Here is a 14,304-nt window from a genome sequence, read left to right on the forward strand (position 1 = left end):
GAATGAAAATAAATATATAAATTAAAGCACATGGTTAAGCACAGAGCGAATGATTCACACATTAACACACAAAATGCTGTCAAACGGGGCATTTTTAGACAATGCTTCTAGCAACAGGTAATTAAGGGAAACAGTGTCTCCTGGCAACAAGGAGTCCTCTCTGACATTAAAGCAGCAACACTGAAGCAACTCTCTGAGCAGTGGCATCCATCAGGCTTGTTTTAGAAGTCGCACAGTGTATGTATTGCTGCTATTAACAGAGGAAGAGAGAGGCCGTACCTTCTGTGGATAAATCATGAGAGGAGGGAAAGAGGGGCTGCAGATGAACTGGCTGACAGAAAGTGGAGCACAACCCCTGCTGGGCACATATAGCAAAATTAAAAATGAGAGGAAAGGGAGGAAAAGGGAGCAGAGAAAAGAAGAGAAACAAGAAGATGGGCTGAGGAAGGAATGAGGAGGGGGAAAATTTTGTGAAAGAAAGAGAGAGGGCATCTATGTGTATTTGTTAATAACAGATACAGATTGGGCCCATATTTGATGAATATGCCTGTGTAAAAGAGTGTATTTGTTCTCAAAGAGTTGAAAGCTGGAGTAGTTTTTCTTCAACTAGCCTCGGGTTGTGATGCGTTCAACACTGCGTAGTGTTGCAGAGTATTGCAAAGTGTTGCGAAATGGCCTATAAATACAGCTCGTCCTCAGGCCACAACAGTTGTTAACAGGCAAACACAAGTTAACTTCAGCAAAGTGGAGGCAGGGTGTATCTGTGGGCTGACGGGCAACTAATGTGTCAAAGCTTTGGTTTGTTGAGGAGAAAACAGCGGCTGCTGCTTGTGTTCGGTCAGTTTCATATGTTTTTATTCCGTGCTCCACACAAACTGTTGTGCTGTAATTTTTTTGTGTGTGTTCCTCCTACAAAACAACACCCACTGTGTTCAGTGACGGGCCGCTGCACACCTACCACTCACTTCTGTGTGAGCCTGTTCATTCATCTGTGTGGAGGCTGAGTGTTGGTCAGTGTATTCTACTACATCCATTTTGCAACTGACGGGTGATGTTTGATTTCTAAATTAAACAACTTCAAGAGAGCAGATGTGAACAGGCTTGAGATAGAAATAAAAAATTTAAAAAAAGTCTCACCCAAACTGACACACTGTCTTACCTGCGTATGCGGGGAGGTTTGGGAGGTGGTGTGTCCCATCTCTCATCATCTGACTGGTGGCTTGCTTTGTCTGGACTGCTTTCATCCTGACACACACAGATAGATCAAGCGAAAAAGTTAACAAAAAATGCAGACATAAAAATAAGCACATGCATAAATAAAAATCATTGTATAACTACTACACTGCTCAGCACAACCCGAAGACACCAGATATAAGAGTTTTACATGTTCACATGGGTAAAATAGCTTTTTCACGACCTTAAAGATTCACCAATTTTGCCTTTTGTTACTAGTCCTTTGACTTACTGTTGCCTGCAACTCTTCGAAAATGTAATGCGACTTTTAGGCAGTGGTGGAAAGTAAATATGTACATGTATCCATGTACTGTACCAAAGTAATACTGTACTTTAAACTTGTTTTTTACTTAAGTATTTCAATTTTATGCTACTTTATGCTGCTCCATGACATTTAACTGCAAAATAATGCCCTTTTTACTCGATTAGTTTTATCTAAAAGCTGTAGCTACTAATTAAATTTTTTTTAATTAAATTTTTAAACTAAACTGCCCACCAGTACATAAAGTAGTTAAAATCAGCTCCACCTCAATCAGCCGCAACATTAAAATGCTGCTTATAGGTTAATGCATCAGTAATGATAATACAAAAATATAACTTTACTTTGTACAGTCATATGTCCTTTCACTGAAGTATACATTTTGAAGGCTTTTACTTGTAAATGTAATATTCATGTATTGTGGCTACCTTTTATTAAATATAGGCTCCGAGTCCTTCGATCACTGGGTTTTTTCTTCTATAGTTTGAGCTCAGATGTCTTAAATGAACAGTACACTGAGTAAGTGTACTGGCATTTTCAGTCTGACGGCCGGAGCTTTTATGTGTTTCCGTGTATGTAAAAGGGCAAATTATGCAGAAAGACAAATTTCATCTGGCAAAGGTGGAAGTCACCTTGATAACTGCCAAATCATCTGTATGACTTCAATGCACATATTATTAGTTTTGCTAAATTTCAGAACGGATTGATTTAGTTAAAGCTTTGCTCAGACCACACCAGTACATTTCACTGTGACTGTAGTTTTTTATAAATGCTGTTGAAATGATAAGACTAACTCCTGTATACTATCTCTCCCTCTCTCCTGGAGCAGAGGTAGAGAGTTGCCACAAAATTGCTCAAAGGATCAAAACTGTTTCTGAAAGGAGCCCTCCTCCTCCTTACTAATGTTTTCTCTTCCTCTCAGCTCTGATCTTCCTCCTCCTCCCATCTCTTCCCCCCCCGTGACTCATTAATTTGACTCTCTCCACTCTGATAATGAGAGGATGACAGGACAACTTCAGTCGTCATAAACTCATGACGGGGGGGGTGGGGGGGTGGGGGTGAACCAGGCCACTGCAGCTAAAGTCTGCTGAGGAACAAAATTCCAGCACACTGAGCTTAAGACAGAGGAGCCGATCACATCTGTCTGTATACGGAGGTCCGTGTGTGTTGGTAGGAATACTTCCCGCAAACAATGGCGGCTGCGTGTGAGCAGAGAAACGTGTGTGGGACGTGTTTATGTGTAGGCTTATTGTTCATGCTGCCATTGAGAGCACCTGTGTGGGTGTTTTAGTCGCTGACAATGGCCGACTGGACATGAGTCAATTTGTGTATGGACTGAGTCAGTCCAGCACACTGATAATATTATTGCAAACCAAGTGTGTGTGAGTGTGTGTTTCAGTGCAGTGTGCTCGTTGGACTTGCAACTTTGTTAGATAATGACAAAGTTACAATCAGTAGCAACAAACTTTCCTCCACCTGCGCCACACCCAGTCTTAACAAATATTTAATATCAATAGCTGTAAAAGAAATAGAGTTTCTAAAGTATATTATGAAACACTAAATATATAAAATATATTTTAGGATTTGCGGCAACAGTGTGGAAAGTGTGTCAGCTGAGTCTTCTCTAATATAAACATGGTTGTGTGTGTTCTCGTGTGACTGTCTCTTGCAAGGGTCCCCCTTCTCCAATGGATGTGTGCCTATTCTCAGACTTAAAGTGCATTATGGGAGATGGGTGATGTCATCACAGCTTCCTAAGCAGGAAGTCAGCTCTGGATTACTGCCAATGCACTCTTTCATAGTCCTAATGTGTCCTCTGTCTTTAGGTTCGTCAGACACTGCCTCACTGAACTCTCTGTCCTCTGGCTTTCTGTCATTTATCTTCACATAGCTACAGAACAGTTGTGGGGAATTGTGGTACGACTAGTTTAACTACATATCCCAGCAACAGTCTGGTAGAGCAGCTAGTTTTTTCCCCCCTCTACGCGGTGTACCGGGACCAATTGCTACAGCTCACTACTTTATTTTTATCTTTAAGATGAAAAAGTTCAGAAATAGATAATAAACCAGCCCCATCTTATTTTTCAAGAATGGATCATTCACATTGACGTGTGTGACAGTACAGAGCAGAGAGGGAGAGAACAGGTTTGAGGTGTAGCTTGCCTCATTTACTTTCAATACAAATGCTGTGCTTCTGTAGCTTTGCTACTTCAAATGAAGAGCAGCTTGTAGCTTCTCTATCTTCCCCCAAAACTGCAACATAATGATGTGGGATGATGATATTTTGGTCATTTGCAATATTTCAACACCAGACTGGATTTCCAAAACCTGAATCCTTAAATTGACTGGCCCAGGGGAGCTCTGCATTTAAATTTAGGAGGAGACACTGAAGACAAAATGTTTACTGCTTTTTAGGTTTTTTTTAATATCTTATTTTTTCATATGAGTAAACTTTTTAGCTTGGCTTGTAATTCTAGAGCAACGGGATGAGGAAGAGGGATGATCAGGACACTTCATATATGGTACATGTGTTTGTGCTTTGGCGCAATGAAAGTGATGAGTGTGTGGGGTAAATTAAAATGAGGGCAGTGGTGACTAACAGAGCAAAGCTTTTCTCCAGCTCTTTTAAACAGGACTAACTGTACGGAGTTCTGTGAGACTACCCTGTAGAGGAGAGAGCTCTCTCTTTGGCACAAACTCTGAAACTCTTCTGTTTCTGTGTGTAAAGAGCAAAGTTTTCTGAAGGCCCCTCCTCCTCTCCTCCTACCCTCTCCCTCCCCTGTGACTAATTATTTGTGTTTTTTTTCCCACCCTGAGTGTGTTACTCAGCGACATCCTGTCTTTCTTTAACACCAGACAGCATGCACAATGTGTGTGTGTGTGTGTGTGTGTGTGTGTGTGTGTGTGTGTGTGTGTGTGTGTGTGTGTGTGTGTGTCATACCATGCCATCGTGTATCTGCGTGTTGGTGGGGCTCTCCAGTAGCTGCAATTGTTTCTGAAAGAGCTGAGCGATCGCTCTATGAACTAACTCGTACTGCTCCTACAGAGAGAAAGACAAAAAGAGAGAGGGAAGGAAAGACAAAGAACAGGAGAGGGTGAGAAAGACAAGGATATAAGGAAGTAGTGGAAAGAGAAAAAAAGTGTTGCAAAAAGCCAAACAGAGGGGTTAAATGGATGAGAGGTGGGGTGAAGGAGAGGGAAAAGAGAGTTTCAGCAAATCAATACAAAAGCAAAAACATTCTGTGTGTCAATCCTCCAAAACATCCATTTTCAAGGGTATAAAATACAACCTGTGTGAAAACAATGGAATGGCCTGCACTGATGCACACTGTCATACTGTCTTTACTTTCTGCACAAAGACAGCAAGAGTACTGCACCACATTTTCAGAAATGACAGTTATTCCACAAGAAACATGCAAACACATTCATGTCAAAACTCTGGCAAAACGACCTGAACCAGTTACACATAATGGTGGGGAATGTGTGAGTTGAGAAGATCCACTTTCAGCCAGGTTTAGCACATGAATGAATGAATGAATGAATGAATGAATGAATGAATGAATGAATAAATAAATAATGGAAATGCTGCTTATCTTTACAAGAGAATCACTGTCACAAATTATGACTAACATAATGGATTACAAGAGCAGCAAGTGAGTAATTAGTACTTTTGTAAACAATATTCCAAATACTGCTGTGTTACATCAGAAATATTGTTTCTCACTGCATAAAATGTGTCACTAAGGTTCTTAACAGTTAAAAACACTAAACAAAACTGAAATGTTTGCAGGTGATTGTGAAATTCTTTTCACGCGGTGCATATACACCCTTCATTACTTCTTTAATCTCCTTAATTCGTTCCCAAAATCAGGTATCAGGATTGTTACATAAATGTTTTCACAGCCTCTGTGGGCAGGAACACGGCGGTTTTCATACATAGAAACTGACACTGTTTTTAAGCCGCTGCTGAGAAACCAGCTTGTGGAAATCTATTAAAACATCAAATATCACACAATGTTGACCTCCCTGAGGGTGAAAAATCTGGCTGCAGCAACACTTCTGGGTAGTAGTTACCACCCAAACACTAATTATCATTTCTGTATTTTCTGCATATTACTCAAAGCAAATTTGTATTAAATCTTATAATGAGTTGAGCAGAACGCACAAAACCATTGTATGTGTAAAAAAAAAAAAAAAACAACCTTAAAACTAAAAACAAACCTTGGTTTGAACAGCAGAATGTCGCTGCGTCCTCATTTCTTGGATCAACCGAAAAACATTAAAATCTTCTGGTATTTTCTTTAAAAGCACAAAACACAACAAAAGGGTTAATTTTCAGTTCAATCATTACATTACATCTAGTGTGGAGAAAGAGTATATTTGTACAGGTATGTGCGTATTGGGTATGTATAGGAGAGTGTGTGTGTTCACATACCCCAGCTTTGAGGAGGTTCCATGTGTAGTCGATAGCACAGATAGCACCCGTCCTCCCACAGCCTGCACTGTACAGTCACAGTCGCACAGATTAGATTCAACAGAGGCACATGTGTAAAGACAGAAATACACACACTAAAACTTACGCCTTCTTATCTCATACGTAAACTAACTAAAAAAAAAAAAAACACACCCCACACAAGTATCAACTGTGGATTTCTATTGTGGACTGGGCAGCTGGGCACAGAAATAGAATAAGTACAGAGAATCACACAACCCCGTTTGTATGAATGTGTGTAACAACACCTCGTCCAGACAGGATGGAGACAGGAGACACACAGAAGCTGAGATAACTTGACATCACGTCTGACACATGAAATCATAAAACTTTGCCTCATGCTGTCAGAGAGCCCTCTGCTACTCTAATGAGCACACACATACAGTACACATCAACCCACACAAAGCATCTTTATACACACAGAGACACAGCTTTAAGTCCTGCTGTGTAACAGAGGAACCAGGAAATGTCCTCAGGCTGCTCATTATAGCTGATTACACACACATGGACAGTGTGTGTGTGTGTGTTATGTGTGGATACCCATGCCTGTGTGAAGCAGAAAATCTGAATCTATTTCCTTGTGAATCAGAGTGTTTTCTTCTCATTCTAGATAACTCATGTCCCCATTTGAACTTCTTTTCGAGTCTGCTTTGCCATAAATTTATCATTGCCTAGACCGATCACATTTAAATTCTCACCAGTCTAACCAATCACTGCAGCTGTCATTTTTAACAGCTGCAATCAGAGGAAAATTATTGATGCAAGACTCAGGCTGGGCTCATCTGGCTGAATTCTAAATGGCAGCTAAGTAGTTAATTATCCTTTAATCAATCAAACCTAAATTAGCAGATTAGTCAATTGAAACAGTGAAATGTCAACCAAAACAAGTCATTCAAAATTTCTGGTATGTGTCGGGTGAGTTTTAAAAATAATAATCCATCTTCTGTCAGAAGCAGATCTGCATTTGTATGTACTTGTTGAGCTACTGCTGCAACATTTCTCTGCTGTGTTGAAACTTGATTTCAAAAACACACAAACCCCCTGCTGTCCACCATTTTCACATTCTCACTGCCTCCCCACAGAAAACCACTGTCAATCTCATGTATCATTCAATTCCATTTGTATACAACACTGTCTTCTTCATTACTTTATTTTCTCATCTGTTATCAGTCTCTTTTTCTCTTAGATGTTGTTTTAGTTGCAGTAGGTGTCTCAGCACAGCATGTTCAGTATATACCAACCTGCAGTGCACACATATAGGGACGTCGTCATTCTCCTGGTATTCTCTCATTAGTCCGATCATATCCAGTATGGAGTCAAACGATGAGGGCACATCGTGATCTGGCCAGTTCATATAATGGAACTGTGTTATCCTCCGAGTTTCCTGCAGAGAGTCATACAGGAGGATATGGGGAGGGGGGCAATACTTTGTTTGATGATGTGTAATCGTTTTACAAAATCATGTCACCCAAATGGATGATTTCCACATATTTTACTTCTAAACCAAAATAAATACGTTATTGAACATCTTGTTTCATTTATGTGAAGAGTTTTTTCTCATGTAATTTATCACAATGGAACATCTCTCTCTCTCTCTCTCTCTGCAGATGGCCGCCCCCTGAGCCTGGTTCTACTTGAGGTGTCTGCTTCTTCAAAGGAATTTTTTTCCTTTCCACTGTCGCCAAGTGTTTGCTCATGGTGGCAATTGTTCGGTCTATATAATCAATACTATAAAGACTAGGGTCTAGAACCTGCTCTATATGAAATGTGGCTTGAGATAGACCTGCGTGTTGTGATTTGGCACTATATAAATAAAAAGACTTGACTTGAACATGTATCATTGCTTTGGACATAAATCTGATTATTTTTATGAGCTATTTTCTTGTGACACATAAGACAGAGAACTTACATTTTCATACTCCACCATCAAAGTCCTGATAAAGTAGTCTGTTCTGGCCTGTTCTGATTCCTAGAAAACAAAGACAGGGAGAAGACTTAACACAATCCTTGATTAAAGCAGTCACTGGAAAAAATGTGAGAAATGCAGCAGTCCTCATTAGAATCACAGCTGTAATATTAGAGATTCTTTTACTTACACAGGAGATTCTGAACGGACCAAAACTCATTGTCTCCTCTCCCTGCAGCGGGAAATATCGCTCACACTTTTTCTACCCAGAGAAGAACAAGAGTTAGCTTTGGCTGAGAACAAAATACCAGGCAGATACCACAACTTCCTGTGCACACACACACTCTCTGGTTTAAAATAAGCAATTAACGTGACATGTGGAGCAAAGACAATGACAATTACAGGAAAAAAGAGACTATATATGTGCTATATTATATATACCCACATGTGCAAAATGCACATTCATAGAGGCATATAAGTTATTTAAGCTATCAGTCACACTTTATTATCAGTGAACATCTTGACCTCAAAAGACAACAAGCTCGGATCAATGCAAATATACTCAAGGCTTTAGTAACTGACTTGAGCGAACTCTCAGTCTCTCTATTCACAAATACATTTGTGCACAGACAGATGAGAAAAACACATAAAACACTAGAAATACCTCCACCAAGGTTAAATAGTCCTCTCATTGTGTTATTGTATGAGCTGGATTAAAGAATCAAGGATAAAATCATTTTACTTCTACAATAACTACTCTGCCAGACGGAGACAGGACACTGTAACCTTGGTGGAGATAATGAAACACAGATGTGTGTACACACGAATGTACACATGTACACTTGCATGCATGCATGCACTGACACGCATATACACATGAAGGGATTAAGTACAGAGGCCTTACCCTTCCCATCTCAAACTCTCGACAAGCCATTACAATAACCTGCAGAGAGACAAACAGGAAGGATTCCGATCAATATTTAAATCGCATTTCCAAAAAAAAACCGTTCTGTCTAATCCTACATGTTCTATTTCTGTGCGGCTGTAGTTACCAAAACCAGTGCCAGAGACTCAGCAGAGTGTCCCTCGCAATAAGAAACACTCGATTTGAGAATGGCTCAACCTTTTCCTGTCCTACAGGATTTGTGCAGACTTCAGATGATTTTTGATCATACGTTTCTCTGCCACATCCATATCTCCCATCATTCCCTTTGATCATACAGGAGTAATTATCACAGCTGCAAATCTGAAGTATGTCAGAGTGCTAGTTAAACCTAATCACAGCTCCTTCCCTCCCTCTCAATATCTGTCCATCTGGTTTCAAGTGTAAGCACTCCCCATCTGCTTCCTAATTTCTGCAACCATATTAAATATTTACTTTAATTATCACAGTTTTAATTATTAACTGTGCAGAGCTACAGTTATGACCCAAACTTTATTCAACCATGCTATAGTGACATTTGAATTGTATATATATACAAAATGATGTTAACTGCCATCTCACAGAAACGCCTCATTCAAACCAATAACTAATAATCTAATTGGAATCAGGGAGGAGTTAAAAAATGAGATTTAACAGGTATACGAATTATATTTTCAGCATAAATGCACAAACAGCCAATTTATCCCATGTAATAAAATGTTGCGGTAAATAGACACTGTAAGACACAGACACTTTAATCTTTAATACTCACAGCTACGTTGTACTCCCAGTTCATCCTCCAGAAGTCAATGACAGTGTTCGGCAGTGGGCCCTGAGTTGCGATATAGGCCTCTGGGCCATCCATACCCTAAAGGAGAGAAAGGAACAGAAAGCACGGTCACACCTCTGCACATGAGATGTTAGTGTGATAATGAGATGAGACTTTCTTCCTGACGCTATAATATAATTTGTGTATAACACCACATAAAGTCAAACCACTCAGATAAAAAAATCAAAGTAGCTCGATTTTTACCTTGATGAAGTTGGCGTTGACGTAATCTGTGTCCTGATTGGTCGTTTTTAACTTCAGCTTCACCCTACTGTGATCAACTGGAGAGAAAATAATTACAATTATTATTTAATTTAATTTAAAAAATATTAATCACTCAAAGGGAAAAATACAGAGACTGAGGAGTAAAGGTAAATAGATAGAATAAGAGAAAGAGGAATAGAAAGGGCAGACGGACAGAGAAAACAAGGACATGGCTAAAAGCCAGAGAGAAGTGGAATCATGTAAAGAGGTTAATGGACACACAGCAACATCATTATCCTCATATGTGCTGCATGTGTGTGTGTGTAAACATCTGTTGTGGGTGAACCAGTTCTTCCTTTGCCTTATCACAAGCTCATTTACTAAAAGCCTTAATGAATGAATGGATGGATGGATGGATGGACAGAAGATAAAAAGAGGATAAAGGTATAAAAAGTAGGACAGATGTTGGGTCACGGAAGCTTCCCCTGAGGTCATTAAATACAGTAAGAGCTCTGTGTGTATGTGAGACCGTTACACAACCTATTACAACATACTAAGTATCTCTATTTGCTCCGAATGTGTGTGTGAAATATTTTTACAAACATTTTTGTGCACTGTATGTATGTGTCCTTCTCTTTCTAATCCTCCTCTCTTGCCTTTACTCTATTTTTTCAGTTTTCCTTTATTTAACCAGGTCTTCTAAAGAAATTATGGTTAAAAAAATATAATATAATATATAATGTTGTGTTATTTGACAATATTTTGGTTTTGTTTTTTTTACTTCTATTGAACATAGTTTTTTTTTTTTTCTGGCACACAGAGCGCGTTATCTTTAAAGCTGAGGACATAAACACAATGTTTTAATGCTACCGTCATCGTAAAGTGTTGTAGTTATTAAAAGCAGCGCAGGACAAATATCGCTGTAAATCGGCTGCAGGCATGTGACGTACACAGAGTGATGAACTAGCAGACGGACACTGAGGAAAAAAATAACTTTGAAATTTTTACGTTTCCTTTAAGGTTTGTTGTTGGAGGATCAGTTTGGAACAGTGCAGGGCAGATGACAGAGGAATGCTGCGGTGAAAACTGAATATGCTTAATGGCATTTCACACATACGTCATCAATATCACTGCATGCAATGTGATCTTATTCACCCTTATAGCTCTGTCAAATGATCCCTCAGTCCAGCATTAAGCTCCATGAAGATGTTTTGTTTATAAACCAAACTTTAGTGTATGAAAAGGCTTTAAAAAATAAAAGAGTGTTTTAGTGTAGTAGTGTGAGTTGTAATGTTTTTACTTGTAACCCCTTCCAACTCCCAAATATAACTGCATGTGTATAAATTATGGGAAGTTCCACTTAAAAGGGATTTTCGTATCTCAGATTATTTCATCTGAATCATTTTTAAAGGCCTGAAAAGGTTAAACTAAAGTATTTTGCAGGAAAGAAGCAAAGATTAGAGAAAAGTCAAAAAACAGAACATCAAAAAAACATCACTTTGTGAGCGAGGATTGATTTTTATTCTTACAATCATCTCCTGGCCCCTTGAAGTGGTCCTAACCACCAGGTGGAGAGTCACTGTCATACAACAGCCATGCAGTGGTTCTTACCTTTAGGAAAGTTATAATATGACGCTTTGGTTGAAACTGTTTTAGGAAGCTGTTGAATTGTACTGAGGTGTTCTTAATATGTTGTACACCCATATGAAGGCAGGTTTTATTGCAGGGAGGGCTGTTGTATTAAATTTTAGCTAGGCAAACCTAATAAACTGGCAAACAAGTGTATTTTGTTTGCCTGCATTTGAAGTGTAAAACCTATTAAAGAGACCTAGCTTCAAATAGTAAAGTACAGATCTGGTTTTATGTGGAACCTATGACATAAAGTGTGCCCTCATCAGCATAAAATGGACATTACAACCTCTCCCTGTTTTTCCCTCTAACAGATCAGACAGATCAGTATTTATATGTTTGTTACAGAGCAGGGGTGTAGCTAATATCATTACCAATGGCTCCATTAAATTTAGGTTTTGTTGCACACCAGACAAGTCAGCCATTATTTACTAGCTACACGTGTTTGAGAAGTCAAAATGTCCCCTGTGTGCCGGTACTTACATGGCAGTATATCTTTATATCTGTTCTTCTTGACATTCTCCTCCCTCTCTCCTACATTGGTGGGGTAGATCTTCTCTGTCCGGTATTTGGTAGATAACCGCCGTAACCTCTGGAATAAAGAAGACGAAAAAATATTTAGTGGATGGTATAATAATATAATATAATAATGTTCTTTCATTCGCATGTCATTCTCACCTACACAGGTTACATTTCACATGTTTATAGGTACAAATGGAGAGGCTTTTTTGTTGATGGCACACAGGAAAGAGATACATGAAAGCAAAGTAACCTGTGATACAGGGCGGACATAAATCAGTCTTTGTCTGAGGATCACAGACTGAATACACAGAGAGCTGGGGTACAGCAGCTGTGATAAATGTGTCTCTACAAACAGATAACTATTAATTTCTTTGAGTTACAGTGACACCTTCCTTTGCGCACACACACAGAGTCCATCCTTCAACATTCACTCTGCTGCTAATATACCCTTCTAACACAAACACACACACACTCCTGTTCCTCTTTTGTGTGTCAGTGGATGAAGTTAAATGTGGCCAAATTTAATAGTGGCTGACACTTATGAGGACACACTCAGTTAATGGGAAGAGAACAAATTACAACATCTCCTGTCCGACAGCAGGCCACAGCTCAGCTAGCTGTCCTTGGATACTGCGGCCGCAATATCATTTCTTTAGTCCACAAATGAGAATGCCATTAAAACTAAGCAGAGATTTTACTATATTGTTTTTACCCCACTAGCTATCCATTTAATACCTGTGGCTATGGCAGTGATGCAAATGAACAGAACTGCCTTGTGGCAACAGGAATTTTGCATCAATGTGATGAAGTGCCTCGATTTGTCAGGTTTTTTAATAAGCGCTATCAGGTTATTTTATCTAGAAACACTTTCTAAAATTCCCAGAAATGTACTTTAACATAATTGCTAGTGTAATATAAAACCATAAATACCAAAAAAGGGGATTTTATTACCACTAATGTAACAGGAAAGATGGTTTCATCATATTGCCCTCTGGTAAAAAAAAAAGAAAAAGAAGTTATGTACCATTTGTTGTCACTTGTTTTGACACAAAGATGTAGCTGAAAGTTTCATAAAATCCAAGTTTAGTAAGTTAACCTTGTGATTAGGTCATAGTGTTAGAATTATTGTTTGCAATCAGTGACAGGGGAAAAAAAGAAAGAAAATCTTTTGGTTGCATCTTACTTTGTTAAAGGTTCTGGGGGTAAAAACTTATGTAAAGTATGCATTTTAGATCCGTACTGTTATTACTTTCAGTTGAAATCATATTATTTGATTAAAAAAATGAATGGCTTCATGTGCAATTTATACTTTTCTATGGTCACTGAGATAAATGTTTTGGCCATATTTAACTAAACACAACTTATACACCTAAATTTACAGCTTCAAAGGCTTTGGCACCCGGATGCTCGCCTCTATTATTCGTATTAGATTTGTGACCTAAAACTTGCAGAGAATTTTTCCATTCGTGACTTCACTTTGTCCTCGAGCGTCACAGTGAAACTTTAAAGAAACTTAAAAAGACTTTTCTACCATGAAAAACTCCTGCTGCCCGACTCTGATAGCGTTCACATGACAATGCTCTCAGGGGCCTTTTTTGATTCTCTCAGATGGTTCAATCACTCTCTCCTCTCTCTTTCTGAGACAGTGAGGAAATTAGGCATCACTCCACTTTGTCTGCCTCTCTCACTCTTCCCCTTTCTCTCACACTCTCTCTCTCTCTCTCTCTCTCTCTCTCTGTCTGACTCTGAGAAAGTCAGCGTGGGCGTTCAGCCTGCTGGAGCCTTGTGTGAAAAACAGTCCCACCTCTTGTCTCTCTCTTCTCTCTGGCAGTGGCTGCAGGCTTTCCTCCTGTTACTGTAACATGGACACGTACTGTACATTACACCCTGCCTCTCTGAGACTCCCAAACCTCAGAGATTTCTCTCTGTCCTTGTTTCACTCTTTGTCATTAACATCACTTACAACAGTACACACACACCCACCAACTATTAGATACTACAAACAGATAACCCTACACATGATCTTCTACACACTTTTCTCTCTACACTCCCATATATAAATATCTTTTATGTAAAAGTTGAGTTTTTGATTCAGCAGTTTCCTAAATTGAAAAACTGGCACACACATATAAACAGTTTAGACTATTGGCAAAGAGACACCCTGGAGACACAATGGGATTTTCACCTTTCATTCCGCATCACTCGTCTTTGTAAACCACAACAACAGACTACTAGAAAACCGAGTGAGAGGAAGCAAGGGAGAGAGAAGGAGTTTGAGAGAAAGAGAGGTACACACGCAGAGACTGTG

General features: G+C 39.2%; 1 protein-coding gene across 3 annotated transcripts in view; it reads right to left on the minus strand.

Annotated features, from left to right (window-relative positions):
• Positions 1 to 14,304, minus strand: part of ptpn12 (protein tyrosine phosphatase non-receptor type 12) — a 43,974-nt gene that overhangs the window by 13,878 nt on the left and 15,792 nt on the right. For all 3 annotated transcript variants that reach the window (XM_023417885.2, XM_023417883.2, XM_023417884.2), the window contains exons 2-12: positions 11,958 to 12,066; positions 9,846 to 9,922; positions 9,585 to 9,680; positions 8,795 to 8,833; positions 8,081 to 8,152; positions 7,894 to 7,953; positions 7,226 to 7,368; positions 5,928 to 5,994; positions 5,714 to 5,791; positions 4,434 to 4,532; positions 1,160 to 1,245 (exon numbers count right to left, since the gene is read on the minus strand). In XM_023417885.2, coding sequence (XP_023273653.1) covers positions 1,160 to 1,245; positions 4,434 to 4,532; positions 5,714 to 5,791; positions 5,928 to 5,994; positions 7,226 to 7,368; positions 7,894 to 7,953; positions 8,081 to 8,152; positions 8,795 to 8,833; positions 9,585 to 9,680; positions 9,846 to 9,922; positions 11,958 to 12,066 — 926 coding nt within the window. The remainder of the gene's footprint in view (positions 1 to 1,159; positions 1,246 to 4,433; positions 4,533 to 5,713; positions 5,792 to 5,927; positions 5,995 to 7,225; positions 7,369 to 7,893; positions 7,954 to 8,080; positions 8,153 to 8,794; positions 8,834 to 9,584; positions 9,681 to 9,845; positions 9,923 to 11,957; positions 12,067 to 14,304) is intronic.

Source organism: Seriola lalandi, unplaced genomic scaffold (assembly GCF_002814215.2).
Source record: "Seriola lalandi dorsalis isolate HSWRI2012SDOR001 ecotype SW California unplaced genomic scaffold, Sedor1 jcf7180002054579, whole genome shotgun sequence".
Taxonomy (NCBI): domain Eukaryota; kingdom Metazoa; phylum Chordata; class Actinopteri; order Carangiformes; family Carangidae; genus Seriola; species Seriola lalandi.